This window comes from Pteronotus mesoamericanus, unplaced genomic scaffold (assembly GCF_021234165.1).
Source record: "Pteronotus mesoamericanus isolate MK-2021 breed Mesoamerican mustached bat unplaced genomic scaffold, CSHL_Meso_final contig_246, whole genome shotgun sequence".
Classification (NCBI taxonomy): domain Eukaryota; kingdom Metazoa; phylum Chordata; class Mammalia; order Chiroptera; family Mormoopidae; genus Pteronotus; species Pteronotus mesoamericanus.
Genome location: NW_026555104.1, coordinates 12346661 through 12360431, shown reverse-complemented (window position 1 = coordinate 12360431; position 13771 = coordinate 12346661). Strand labels below are relative to the sequence as shown.

At 48.7% G+C, this 13771-nt stretch overlaps 1 protein-coding gene across 1 annotated transcript in view; it reads right to left on the bottom strand.

Annotated features, from left to right (window-relative positions):
- The window catches only part of NXN (nucleoredoxin), a 138854-nt gene that overhangs the window by 18138 nt on the left and 106945 nt on the right, over positions 1-13771 (bottom strand). Inside the window, exons 2-5 of the mRNA XM_054573274.1 lie at positions 7584-7701; positions 5500-5633; positions 4898-4998; positions 3122-3228 (exon numbers count right to left, since the gene is read on the bottom strand). Coding sequence (XP_054429249.1) covers positions 3122-3228; positions 4898-4998; positions 5500-5633; positions 7584-7701 — 460 coding nt within the window. The remainder of the gene's footprint in view (positions 1-3121; positions 3229-4897; positions 4999-5499; positions 5634-7583; positions 7702-13771) is intronic.

Sequence of the window (13771 nt, the reverse complement as noted above, 5' to 3'; positions counted from 1 at the left end):
ACTCTTCATTCTCTTTCTCCTTGGTTGTGGTCACCTATGTTCTTGGCTGTCTGGGCCACACCTAACAACCGAGGCTCCTCCATTAGTAATATTTACATGGTGACAACTGGAGAATCCAGAAGGAGAGCTCCCTTCTCTGCTTTCTGAAGACACACAGAAAATAATCCTTTTCCTTTTTGTGTGCTCTGCGAAGTTTCACAGAAGGGCGCCCTCCGGCCTTAGTGGTGTGTCCAAAGCTCGCGTTGAATTCTTGAAGCGCCCATGATCTCTCTTATGAGACCCCAAAGGGTCCTCGGAAGCATCTTGTCAACCTCTAACTGCCTATACATTATATCCAGACTGTCCTTTGGTCATTTATTAGTTTCAGGTGGCCCCGCGGCCTTAGCACTGTCCGCCAGGGATGCCTGCATCATGCTGGACCCCACACCCAAGAAAGGGCAACTCAGCTCCCTACCTTGCAGAGGAAGAGGTACTGCCCCATGAACGACACACATTTGGAAATGTGGAGCGGCCTCCTGACCGAGTGAGGTGGCTGAGTGAGGCCTAGTGCCTGGCTCCATGCTCTGGGACAAGTGTCAGTCTTCTAAGTCCCCGTACAAAATGGCACTAATTTAACCAACACTCTTTTATGTCATTGTACTCTGCTGCTTAGTGATTTCCCAATGTAAGTGTCCTCTTGTCCACTCAAGGGCAGCGCTGGGCCACCCCACTGAGCTTGGCGCTGGTGGCTAGTTGGAGCCTGAGAAACAGAATCCTATGACTTCAAATCCACTCTGTCTTCCAAAAAGGATGTGAGGCAGCTTAAAGAGTGCATGATATAACCCAATAGAAACAGATGAAAATATACCCCTGAAAAGAAACCAAGAAAGGAAGAGGAAGCGGAGCTAGGGTCAAGAGCATGCACGGAAAAGGTCAGTTTTGCAAAATTGCTAAAGTGGTTAGAAATTCAGTTCTGGGTTTTCTAGGGACTAAGGCAAAGAAAGAATCGTGGTCCGTAATGGAATTCTAAGTATACAAATATGAAAGAAACAACCTAAAAACAAAAATCCACCACCTGTTTAAGAGAAGCTCAGCCTCTGCTGGTACTCAAGGTTAATTTCCTGAGCATAAATTCCTACAAGTGGGATTTTTAAATGAAAGATTTTATAGATTTTTTTTGAGGTCTCTGGTGTGGATCTCCGGTTGCTCCCCTGAAAGGCTGTCCTGATTTGCATTCCCACCAGCAGCCTGCCCAGCCTGCTCTTCCCTACCCTGGGGATTATTATTGTTAGTGTTTTGGTTGGCGAGGGAATTCTTGGCAAATGTGACAGATACAAAGTCAGTGTTTTTATCTGTACTTCATGAAAGTAAATTTTGCCGAGTAGTTTTCATATCCGTTCTGACGCTACACAAAGGGCAAATGGCCTACTTCATATCTTTGTTGTCTAAATTGTCTTTTCTCTCTCTTTTGGACTAGTATCTGGGAAGAGCTTTTTTTATGAAGGATATTGATCTTTTTGCTGTCATGTGATTAATATTGTTGGTTGTCTGTGTTTAAGCTGTTTGACATCCAAGAGTTGATCTTTTTTTAGGCTGTAAAGTCTAATTTTTCCCCTGAGACAGTCAGTTAAACATTTATTAGGTGTCTACTCTGTGCCCAACACTGAAACTTTCCAATTTTACTAATGAAACAGGTCAAATAACTCGCTCAAGGCTGCTCAGCAAATATTCGCTGAATGAAAAAATGAACGAATGATGGGGGATGAAGTCTCCTTATCCCTACGAAGCGGCAGCTCCGCCCTCTGTTCCTCCCCAGCGCACGCGTGCTTTAAGTCTCTCCGTGAGCAGGGTGCTGGAAGGGCCTGACCCTGTGATGTCTCCTCTAACTTACCCAACGTGCTGCCCTTCCTTCTAGACCAGTCGTCAACATCATGCCACTCAACTTCTCTTTGGAAAGGGAACTGCTTTCCTCATTTTCATTACTAGGAGTCATGAGCCTCCAACATTCTCAAAAAATCAACAGACCTAGACTGCTGATACCCAAGCTGTGGCCCCCGGACCAGCAGCACCAGCAGCACCAGCGTCACCTGGGGGCCGGCCAGGGATGCGGGCCAGCCAGGCTTGCTGAATGGGGACTGCACCTGCCCACGATGCCCAGGCGATTCTCACGCACGTCTGAAATTGAGAGCACCCACTGAAAATTAAATTTTTTTGAATCTTTAGCTCCAAAGCCATGTGCTTACTGTAAATGATGAAGAAAAAAGTTAAAGAATCTGATGAGCTCCCCCGTAAGCTGTGGAATTTGTGGGTAAATATTACTTTATGTTTGTTTTTTTTTCCATTCCCCATATAACCCATGGAACACTGAGAACTCAAACCAAACATGAGCTCTGTCCATCTAGGGCTGGCCAGGATCTGGTATTGCTGCGATGAAGGGAATGTGTCTAACTCTTAAGAGGCCAGTTACAGTGAGTGCTTTGCCAAGAAATAACCTGGCTGGGTGAAGGCTGGAAGGAGGTGCTCATGTAATAAAGAACAAAAATAGAGTCGCCTCACTAATAATCCTCATTTCTGAAAAGCATGATCAGTACTCCAAGTCCTGGTTGGCAACATTCTCAGGCAATCAATTTTCTCACCTAAAAGGTAATACCCACTCAACCTTCACCACTACGCTTCAGAGATCATGAGAAATGCTTTCTATGTGTTATCCTATTAATGCCCCTAAGCAAGTCTTTGTGCAGAGATTTATCACGCTCATTTTGCAGATGAAGAAACTAAGGCTCACAGCGTATGGGTGATGGAGCCCAAGACCTCTCTCAGGTTTGTTTGACAGTAAAACCCATGGGATGGGGCTTTGGCCAAGGCATCGAGGAGTGTGTGCTCTGTGGCCTGGCTGTGTCAGAACCCACGAGGACTGGGGGTGACTCGTCTCACTTGGACAAACAAGTACTTTGCTTAGGAAACAGTTTCAATGAGGTATAACCTACATAACATAAAATTCATCACATGTAATTTAAGATGGTAAAGCAAATGAACATTCACAGAAATAACAAAGTTCTTTTCCCTCGGAAAGGAAAGCCAGACGTGTGCAGAGTCCTGGGGAGCAGGTTTCCCACAAGCCCCCAGAGTCGCGAACGCCTACCTTGGATTCCATACAGCCGGTTGAGGCGTGACCGTCGGGCCTCGTCGGTGTAGGGGACAGCGAGCCAGGGCATCTCACTGAAGTACTGTTTGAACGAGTCCTCTGACCTACAGAGACACAGGTAGAAACAAGGCTCTATTACTCCTGAATGTACCTCCACTGGGTACCCCCCACCTTCTACCAAGTTGTGCCCAGGGCTCTACCAATGGAGGGGCGTCGGATCATCACGTTCAGACACAGAAGAATGCTATTCCGCTTACCCTGGTGTACATCAGGAAGCAGATGGCTCCACACAACACGTGGACCCCAAACTGAAATGCCAGGCTGTTTCCATAGCTCCCTCCCCTGCATCCTACTGGTTTAACTCATGCCCCATTTTTGATTGATTGATTGATTGATTTTAGAGAGAGAGGAAGCGAAGGAGGTAGGGAGGTGGGGGGGGGGGAGAGAGAGAGAGAAACATGGATTTGTTGTTCCACTTACTCATGCTTTCATTTATTGACTCCAGTATGTGCCCTGACCAGGGACTGAACCAGCAACCATACTGAGATGATGCTCTAACCCACTGAGCTACCCAGCTAGGGCACTTCTCATTTTTCAACACAGACGAATCCTACTTTTATAAAAACCCTAGTTGTTCAGACACCCATTCCCTGTGACACTTTATTTTGTGCATGTAACAGTGGCATGTACAGGACCACACTTTTAACTGATCATAAACACTATGATTCCACATATAAGAAATTCCAGAAATGACAAATCTAATCAAGTGATAGGAAGCAGATCAAGGGTTCCTTGAAACCGGGGTTTGGGTATGAGAACTGACGGAGAGGAGCACGAGGGAGCTTCTGAGTGACGGGAATGTTCTCTATCTTAATTGTGATGCTTACACGGCTCCATACATGTGCCAAAATTCCTTGAACTGTATACCTAAAATGTATGCATTTCATTGTATGTAAATTACAATTCAATAAAGCGGACCTTTTTTTTAAGCTTTAAACAAGTGATTACTCCCCCTAGCACGCCCTCAAGCATGCCCCACTCACGGGCCCTGGGGCGGGGAGCTGGGAGCCGTGAACAGCAGGGCGGGACCACAGGCCATTCAACCGAGCGTGAAACAGTGCAGACGTCAAGGCTACAACAGTGAATGACATGCCCCTGTGCGTTGGCATCTCAGAGAGCCTTCTGTGAACAGGAACTTGGCAGGAGCAGCTGGTGGCTCAGTTTGAATTGGGGCAGGAGCTTTGTGATATAAGAAGGTCACTGGGGAGTGAAGCCAGCGCGAGGGCAAGCAGTGGAGGAAATTAGGCGAAAAGGACCCAACGTCCCGCAGGAAAAAGGCCTGTCCTCCTGGTTCTTGTGCTGCCCGCAGACGGAGCCCGCGGCCAGAGCGAAGGGAGATGGCTGCGCAGCCGTCCAAGTCAGGTGCCGCAGCCCATCAGTCCCTGCTCCTTCCTTTCCATCCTTCCCTCTCCGTACCCTTTCACCACAACCCAAAAAGCTGAACACATCACAAAACGCACCCTAATCTTAAATGACCCAGGCCTGAATTGGGACGTACCTCCATATTTACAGCAAGAACAAGTTTCTCTTGGCTTTCCTTCAGACAATTCCAAGAGCAAACGGGAAACGCACCCGTCCCTCTGCCAATACGCCCAGCCATGTTTTCCCCACTCCCAACCTCCAAGCTCTACACTACAGACGTGGGGAGTGTAAGGCGAGAGACAGACACGTCAACCACCCGCAGTTTATAAAGGAAAGCTGCGCTAACATTACCTGTCTGCGCTAACAAAGATAATCTCAAATTTCTGGCCTGCCTCCTTGATCTTCCGGTAGGATTCCACCAGGACCCGGGTGAGGCTTCGGCAGGGGGGGCACTGAAAGACAAGAGTGGGACCCTGTAGCGTGACTTTGCACCTTCAACGTCCCCTTTCCCAGCAGCCATTTGCCATCATCAGAGGCCAGGCAAGTGAGACCCCGGGAGAATCGGACTGGCAAAAACCAGTTAGGACAGGAGGCAGAAACAAACATGCCTCTCCTAAGGGCGAGGATCCAGCACAGCCTCCTCCCCGCCCCTCACGGCCTGCCAGCAAGCAGCAGTTAAACAAACCCCCTCAGGGCCCATTAGAAGCCTCATCAGAATGGGTTAAGAAAGCTATCCTTTTAGACCAGTCAAAAGAAGTCATTTTCTGGCTGCTATTATCATTCATAACAATAACCACTTATGGCACGCCAACAGTGCCTTGGGCACAGGAGAAAGGAAGAATGCCAGGAAATTATGCCCAAGCAATCACACCTCCAGAAGCCAATCAGAGCCGGTCTTGGTGGTGACATCACTGCTTGCTTCCGCCTGGGCTAAAGAGGGACCAAACACTCACCCAGTGTGCAGAGAAATAGACTCCCACGTGAGACCCCTCCAGGCTGCTGCTCTCCAGAGACTGCCCATTATTTCTAAGCAAGGGTCCGGCAATGACTTCCCGGAAAGGTTTAGGTCCCCAAGGGAATTCCAAACCTGAAACAGCCAACAGATGGAGAGAAGGTTAAGACTCTTCAGGGTGGCTTCCGACCCAAGGGGCCACAGGGCTGCAGAGTGTGACGTCTTTATCATCGAATAGTATCTGTTAACATGCCCATAGGATCCGCAGCTAAAAACACTGGGATAAAAGCAGGACTCCTGCATGACTGAGTCCTACCTACCCTCAAGGCAATGGTTCCCAAACTTGCTGGATCCCAGGGCCCATCTCCTGGCAGGTTTCTGAAGAACAGAGAAGCCCAGGTCATACCCCAAGCCCCGGGACCCCAGGGCTGAGAGTGTATGTCCAAAACGCAGCGAACAGACTCCACAGGCACCTCTGATGATGGGCCAAGCTGGGGAAGCATCGCCTCGCTCTTAACCGCGAGTCTCTTCCATTCCAACCCAGGATTCTCAGTGCCTCTCAACTCTGACTGCATTTCAGAATCCGCCCGGGAATTTTAAAATAGGATGCTTCTGGGCACCACCCCCAGAATTTCTGGTTAGGATCGTATGGGCTGGGGCCAGGGAACCAAGTGAGATAAGGAAAGAGGAAAACCCACTCCACCCAGATGGTCTGAATTCTGATGACACTTAAGCCCCCGGCAGGAAATGCAAATAATATGCTCTCAGCTCAGTCTCTCAGGGTGGTCCATGGACCACTGCCTCAAAACTGCCTGGGGCGAGGGCAGGGTGGGCGGGAGGCGCCCAGGCTGGCTGAAAAGGCAGGTGGCCAAGCCCACCCTGCGCAGATGGATCCAAAAATTTCAGGGGGAGGAGAGACATCAGCATTTTAATGAGCTTCGGAGTGGGGGTGGGGTGGGGCGGGGTGTGTGTGTGTGGGGGGTGGTTTAAATTTGAGAAGATAAAAGCTTGGTTCTGTCATGCCCTGGTTTTCACTGAGGGCAATTCTTTGAAGCAGGTGACATTTTTACTGGAAAATCTGTGATCAGGCTTGAATCCTCTAGTTTAATCAGGAAGCGAGGGAGGAAGATCTAGGAACATTTTATGACCCCAGCGCAAGGTGGGGAGACACAATGCGGGGCAGCCACGGGGCGGGGTGAGCCCGGCACCCTGCCCGACGCGTGGCCATGCCACCAGCCGGCCATCGAGATGCCCACGGAACGCGGGCGGCACCGGGAAAGGCGGCGCCTGACCGCTGAGGCCAGGAGAGCAACATGGACTGAGGCTTTGCTCTGGTAATAGTTTTAAAAGAAAACAAAAATCGCTCAGCCTGCCTCTAATCGGTAAGGTGGCAGCTGCCGCGGAAACCGCACCACCGTCAGTGTCTGAGCTGTGGCAGCTTCTCAACAGCTGCCGCAGCCCTCGATGCGGAGCTTCCTTCCTCAGATTCCAGCTCCTTCGGCCCATGAATTAAAGCTCCCAGGAGGGACATTCTGATCCCTTTAAAAATCTTAACCATGACCTGGAGGATACTATAATTTCATCAAGACAATATTCTTTAGCCAAATAAACCCACTTACATATACAGTTGACCCTTGAACAACATGAGTGAACTGTGTGGGTGCATTATATGTAGATTTTTTTTTAACTGACAGTTTGAAAAAAACTCACAGGCAAACCGCATAGCCTAAAACAGATGATGTAAACTTATAGTATCAATAAAAACACAGGACTTTCTTAACATCATTTTCTTTTCTCTAGCTTACTTTATTGTAAGAATACAGTATAGAATACATCTAACACACAAAATTGGTGTTAATTGATTGTTTATGTTATTGGTAAGGCTCTGGGTTAACAAAAGGCTATCATTAGTCTAAGAGGAGTCAAAGCTCTACGTGGATTTTCGACTGCACGGGGGTCAGCACCCCTAACCCCCACGTTGTTCCAGAGTCAACTGTACATCATCTGTACACTCTCTCGCAACGTAAGGGAGGTCAGGGCAGCAGGGCGGAGGGGGACGCACAGGAAGGACAGGCCGGGCCTCACCTTCGGGGTCATCGCGGATCACCAGCAGCCCATTCCTGCACACGACCTTCCCAGTGGTGGCGTCTAGGAATATTAGCGATGGAATGTTGGAAATTCGGTATTTGTTCCACAGTTTGAGCTGTAAGAAGAAACATTAAAGAAGGTGGTTAAGTTCAAACTAGATTAATTGCAGAGATCTTTCGAACACCGCAGGCCTCAGGGGTGGATGGGCTGGAAACCACAGAAGTGCAGAGACAGGGGTCACGGGTGGGAAGCGCGGCTGGCTCCGCGAAGTGCACAGGCGGCGCTGCAGCCCCCCGCCCTGCAGCCTGTGACGGCGCAGGGCCCCCCGCGTCTGAGCTGAAGGCATGGCAGAGGCTGACAGGGAGAGATGGCGCTTACTGCAGAGGAATTCTCTTTCCTTCCTCTCCCCCTGGCACTTTCTCTAACAGACATAAAGATGAACGTGGAGCCCTGGCCGGTGTGGCTGGGTGGGTTGGGCATCATCCCACAGAGCAAAAGGTCTCGGGTTCAATTCCCAGTCAGGGTACGTGCCTGGGTTGCAGGTTCAGTCTCCAGTCAGGGGGCATATGAGAAGGCAACCAATCAATGTTTCCCTTGCACATCAATGTTTCTTTCCCTCTCCTTCTCCCTCCCCTCCCCCTCTCTAAAAATAAATAAAAACTTTAAAAAAAAAAAGTGAAGTTGGCTTATGCCTTTTTTTGAACACAATCAGAGCAGGTGATTAAGCAAAAAGGGAGGCTTTTTACTGGTGCCTCGCCACCCTAGCAGCAGGCAGGTGCTCCCTGCTTTGCTGTGTCCCCTGAACCCCAAAGGAAGACAGACAGGGCATCCAACAGAAGACAAGCAGTTAAAATGTGCCCCACTCACCACTTCCCCAGACCCCTGGAACGCTGGCAGTCATTGTACGCGTGTGCCATGCAGCCAGCAAACACTAGGGAGGCAATATCCTGGGCCAGCCCCGGCCCTCGAGGCTCAGAGCCACTCCAGCAGTCCGCACTCCGCCGGCCGGTGCGCGGGGCTGACTGCGCGCCCTGTCGGAGGGCCAGGGCTGCAGCGGGGCGAGGCTGAGCGGACCTAAATGCAGCAGCCCAGAGACAGGGGCCCAGCATGTGCGGGCTTAGTTTGCTCCCAGCCGTGGGGGTGAACGCTGTTCAGGTGAGCCGCTGGGTGCTCGGGGACGTCACTAACGAGCCCAGGAAGCGACATATTTAAATGAAATGTGGAGCTATCAGTGCACCTCCAGGAAAGAAAGAAACAAGGGGAAACTGAAGAACAGCTCATTGGTGATTCAGCTGCGAGCCTGCCTTCCCGGGGCCTGGGGCCCAGACAGGAGGGCTGGCCACCGGGCACGGGCAGAATAGGGCACGGGTATGTCTAAGGAAACAGGCCTCAGAAGTCCAGCTGTGTCCAGCAGAGGGAAAGCCATGTGTGGCTGTGATTACTGTTTTTAATTCAACCCCAGGCAGCGAGGGAGTTGGGCAGCGTATCTGCCAAGAAATGTTAGGCTTCCCCTGCCTGTGGAGACTTGGGTCTTGGCAGGAAGGGCTGTGGGACCCCACCTCGCACTGGATGGGTCCGGCCTTCAAGCTGCATGTTTTTCCCAGGCCCACGTTTCCGACGGGCTCCCCAAGCCAGCCCAGGACCTCAGGGCAAGAGTGACTCTGCACATCCAGTTTTGAAGGACCAGCACTGCATAGTCCCAGAGAAGCCTGGTACAGGGTTCAGACTGAACGTTCTTAAGAGAAGAGGCTCAGCAGCTAAACAAGACCCTCTGCGGCTGGGATTTAGCTTCACAAATTGGCTGGTATAAGGATCCAGCTGGGTTAATTTTCTATTTTAAAGGGGAAAAAACGGAAGATTAAGATTATTGGATTTTTCCATCTTAAAAAGTAATTATTATTAGGAGAAAAAAGGTAATTACTGGAAAAAATGGAAAATGCAGCAGCACAGCACAAAAATTGAGATAAGAATCACCCATGACTCACCACCTGTGAAAGCTCAGACAACTTTACACTGTATTTCCACCAGTGCCCTCATTGCTAGCACCCTCATCCACTTTATCACCCACATCAGCTTTCCAATTTAATAGGAAAATAAATGATACCCCAGTTTTGCTGGGGTATTTTTTTGCGTGAATAGTGTGCTTTCTCTTAGGACTGAAAACCTACATTGAAGGAGGACTATATATTCTAAAATTAGCTATTTTTACAACTCCATCTTTTCATTGGTGACCCAGACCCCATTCTTTTGCACACATACACACATATATATGTATATACACATATGCACATATATACATATATACATATTTCATTGTTGTATAAACAGACTGTTTTCCCCCAGTATGTTTTATAATTGGTTAAGTGCCAAAATTCATTCAACAGATGCTAACTGAGCACCTTCTATGTGCAAGTCCTCTCCTAAGCACAAGGGACACAAGAAAGAACAGGGCAGAGGAAGCCAGCGCCTTTGCAGAACTTCTGTTTCAGTGGAGGAGACGAGAACGTGAACAGAAAAATAATTTCAGACACTTGTCATTGATAAAACTTAAACAAAACAGGGTAAGAACAAAGCATGCCGAGGGGAGTGGTATATATTTTACAGAGTTATCAGGAAAGGCATCCTGGAAGAAACGACATTTGAGCAGAAGACCCCAACAATGAGCGAGCCACGTGCGCATTGTGGCGTGTGCGCAGGAGCGAGGAAAGCCACCTGAGGCCCAGCACAGGTGTGTAGAAGCCAGCGGGCTGAGCGGGGAGGCTGGGGTGGACGAAGCCAGGCAGCCTCAGGGAGGGGAGGCCAGAAGGGCAGTCAGGGACCAGATCTTTAAGGCCCTGTAGACTGGTCTGGAATTTTATTCTAAGTATAATAGGCTGAAGTTAGCAGGGGAGTAGATATGATCTGATTTACATTTTAAAAGGTCAGCGTGGCTCCTGTGAAGGAACACAGTACTGGGGAAGACAAGCGGAAGACAGAGACCAACGGCGGGGGCGGGGGGAGATGGGGGGCTGCCAGCGGGGGGCGGGGGGGGCGACCGACAACAGCTGAGGCAGGAGTTGAGAGTCGTGGCAAGGACTTGGGTTGACGCAGCAGAGGCAATGCGGACAGGATCTATTTTGAAGACAGTCAGTACAGCAGGTTGACAAATTTAATGTCAAGGGTGACGGAAAGATAAAGATTAGGATGGCCCTGCCAGGTAGCTCAGCTGGTTAGAGCATTGTCCCAATATGTCAAGGTTGTGGGTTTCATCTCTGGTCACGGAACATACAAGAGTCAACCAATGAATGCATAAATAAGAGGAACAACAAATCGATATTTCTCTTTCCCTCCCCGCTTCCTTTCTTTCTTTCTTTAAATCAATTAACTTTTAAAAATTTTTTAAAAAAGAAAGAGATCAAGGACATACTGTGGTTTGGGGGACTGAGCAGAAGTGTGTCAAGGGTCTGATGAACCTAGAAGAGGACCAATGGAGGAGGAGAAAGGAGGAGAGGGAAAAATCAAGTTTGGACAGGTCAAGTTTGAGTTGCCTATTACACGTGCAAATGGAGATGCCAAGTAGGCACCTGGAGTTAAAAACCCTGACTCTCTGGGGTGTGGGGCATGAGATACACCCCAGGGATCCTCAGTGCCTAGATGCTGTTAGGGGTCATGGGCCTGGATGAGGTCATCAGGAGAGGCCATGGCTACTGAAGGAAAGAGACCCGAGGGCAGAGCCAGGCACCACCAGTGCAGGAGACTGAGGACGAGTGACGAGTGATATAGGATGAAAATGAGGAGATGCTGGGATCCTGAAAGGCAGGTGAAGGACGTGTTTGGGAGCAGGCCCCTATATCAAATCTTGCTAAGAGGTGGAGTAAAATGAGAACTGACCAGAAGATGGGCGACTAAGGTCACCTAAGACCTTATCAGGGAGCAGTCCGTGAAGTGGTGAAGCCCAACAGCGAGCGGCCTGGAGTGGAAGAGGCAGGAACGGGGCACGGCTCTGCCTGGCCCACGCACCCCACGTGGGCCTGGGACCCAGACTCATTCACGTCCTCTTGCCAACATGTGAAACATCTTGAGGAGCATAATAAAAAAGAAGAAAGGTTACAAAAAGAGAAAGAGAAAATGGTAGGTAAGCGGCTGAGTTGGACTATAGACAATTTTCTTGAGGAGTTTAGCTATAAACGGAGCAGAGAAATTAGATTGTAGCTGGAAAAACGCATGATGAGGTCAGAGGGAGAGTATTTTAAAGATGAAGTTAGAGGGAGAATATTTTAAAGATGAGGTCAGAAGGAGAATATATTAAAGATGGGAGATACTCTAACATGCCATTGGTGAGAATCCAGAAAAGAGTAAAAAATTGATGAAAAGGAAAAGTGCAAGAACAAAGTCCTTGAATAGGCAAAAAAAAATGGGATCTAGGTCACAAGGAAAAAGGTGGAGTTGTAAAAACAGCTAATTTTAAAATATATAGCTTTGTCCTGGCTGGTGTGCCTCAGTGGACTGAGTGCCGGCCTGCAAACCGAATGGTCGCTGGTTTAATTCTCAGTCAGGGCACAGGCCTGGGTTGCGGGCCAGGTCCCCCGTTGGCGGTATGTGAGAGGCAACCTTTCACTCCATCACTCCCTCCCTCAGTTCCCTTCTCTCTAAAAATAAATAAATAAAATCTTCTAAAATATTCATATATTTTACTACATGTACTATCAGCCACTGGTTTCAGACAGGTGAATATTTGCAAGGCTTGAATATTTTCAGCCTTAACAAGAAAGGAAATTTTGCAATATGCTGTGACATGGATGACCATTGAAGACATTATACAAAGTGAAAGAAGGCATCACGAAAAGATAGATGCTGCCCAAGTCTCCGTCCATGAGGTCCTTGGAGCAGTGGAAAGGCAGAACGTGTAGTGGTGGGGGCCAGGGGCTGGGGGAAAGGGAGAACGAGGAGTCACTGTTTAACAGGTACAGAGTTTCAGTTTTACAAGATGAAAAGAATTATGGGACTAGATGGTTGTACAAAAATGTGGAAGTATTTAATACCACCGTACTGTGTACACTTAACAATGGTTAAGATGGCAAATTTTATCACAATAAAAAGAACAGCCTTCCATAACTTTTTGACCAAAAGTTTGACCATAAAGGGCTCCTTTATGGTTATTCTTACGACCTGGTGTGGTATAGTTCACTAGTAGTCACTCCAAGGGTCAACAACCACCCTCGGCTTCGTAAAAGAACTCTTCCCTGGTCACATGTGTTAAGGGATCACTACAGTCATACCTTCCCTGGCACTCGGGGCTCCTATGGCCTTGTAACAAGACTCGCTTTTTGGGTAGGTAAACTCTTCTCTAGAGTCACCTGCAGCCTGTGAGCCTTCAATATGAAGATGGCAGATGCAACATGATGAAATAGAGCAATTGGAATGTAGGCACCCATAGTATGCTTGAAATATAAGCATGTAATGGCTGTCGGCCAGATCTTTCTTTTCTTTTCTCCTCCCTCCCTCCCCTCTTTCTTTTTCTCTCTCTCTCTCTTTTTTTTTTTTTTGAAATGATGGGTTTTGGAACCTGGGCAACCCAGACCCTAAATGCTTGGCCACGCACGCAGCAGGGGTCAGGACCATTCCCCGGCTCAAGTCACAAGGAGGCCCTGAGGCGGACCTGCTGGGATGGCCCGAGGGCACTATTCGGCTCCCTTTTAAGACTTCCCCACTGACAGGGGAGGAAGGCCGTATTTTTTTCCTGGTTCCCTTGTGTAGGCAAAAGGGCTACACCACGTGCCCCTGCTCTACCCCAAGTCCCCACAGATACTCCTTTTCTCTCGGTGTCCTGCTGGGAGAGGGAAGGAACTATAGCACCGAGGACCTTTGACCCTCATCTTCCCTCCCCTCCTAGGAGCCCTCATTTTTTCCTCCCACGGGAAAGATAAGGTCTTGATTATGTCTTATCAATAGCTGTTGATAAGTGAATCTTCTGTTTTCAAGTAAAGTCCATTGGTTTAATGAAAAAAAAAAAAAAAGAGGCTTCTGGACTCACAGCTGATACGGAAGAGTTGATCCTCTTGTAAACTAACACATCATGGTCTAATGCTATACAGTAGCGATTTGTTTAGGAATGACGTAAGGTCATTCCCCAGTGATGTGTAGATCTGCATGGGACTCTCTTTCTCAGGCTGTCACATCACAGTTCCTCTGCCCTGAAACAGTGC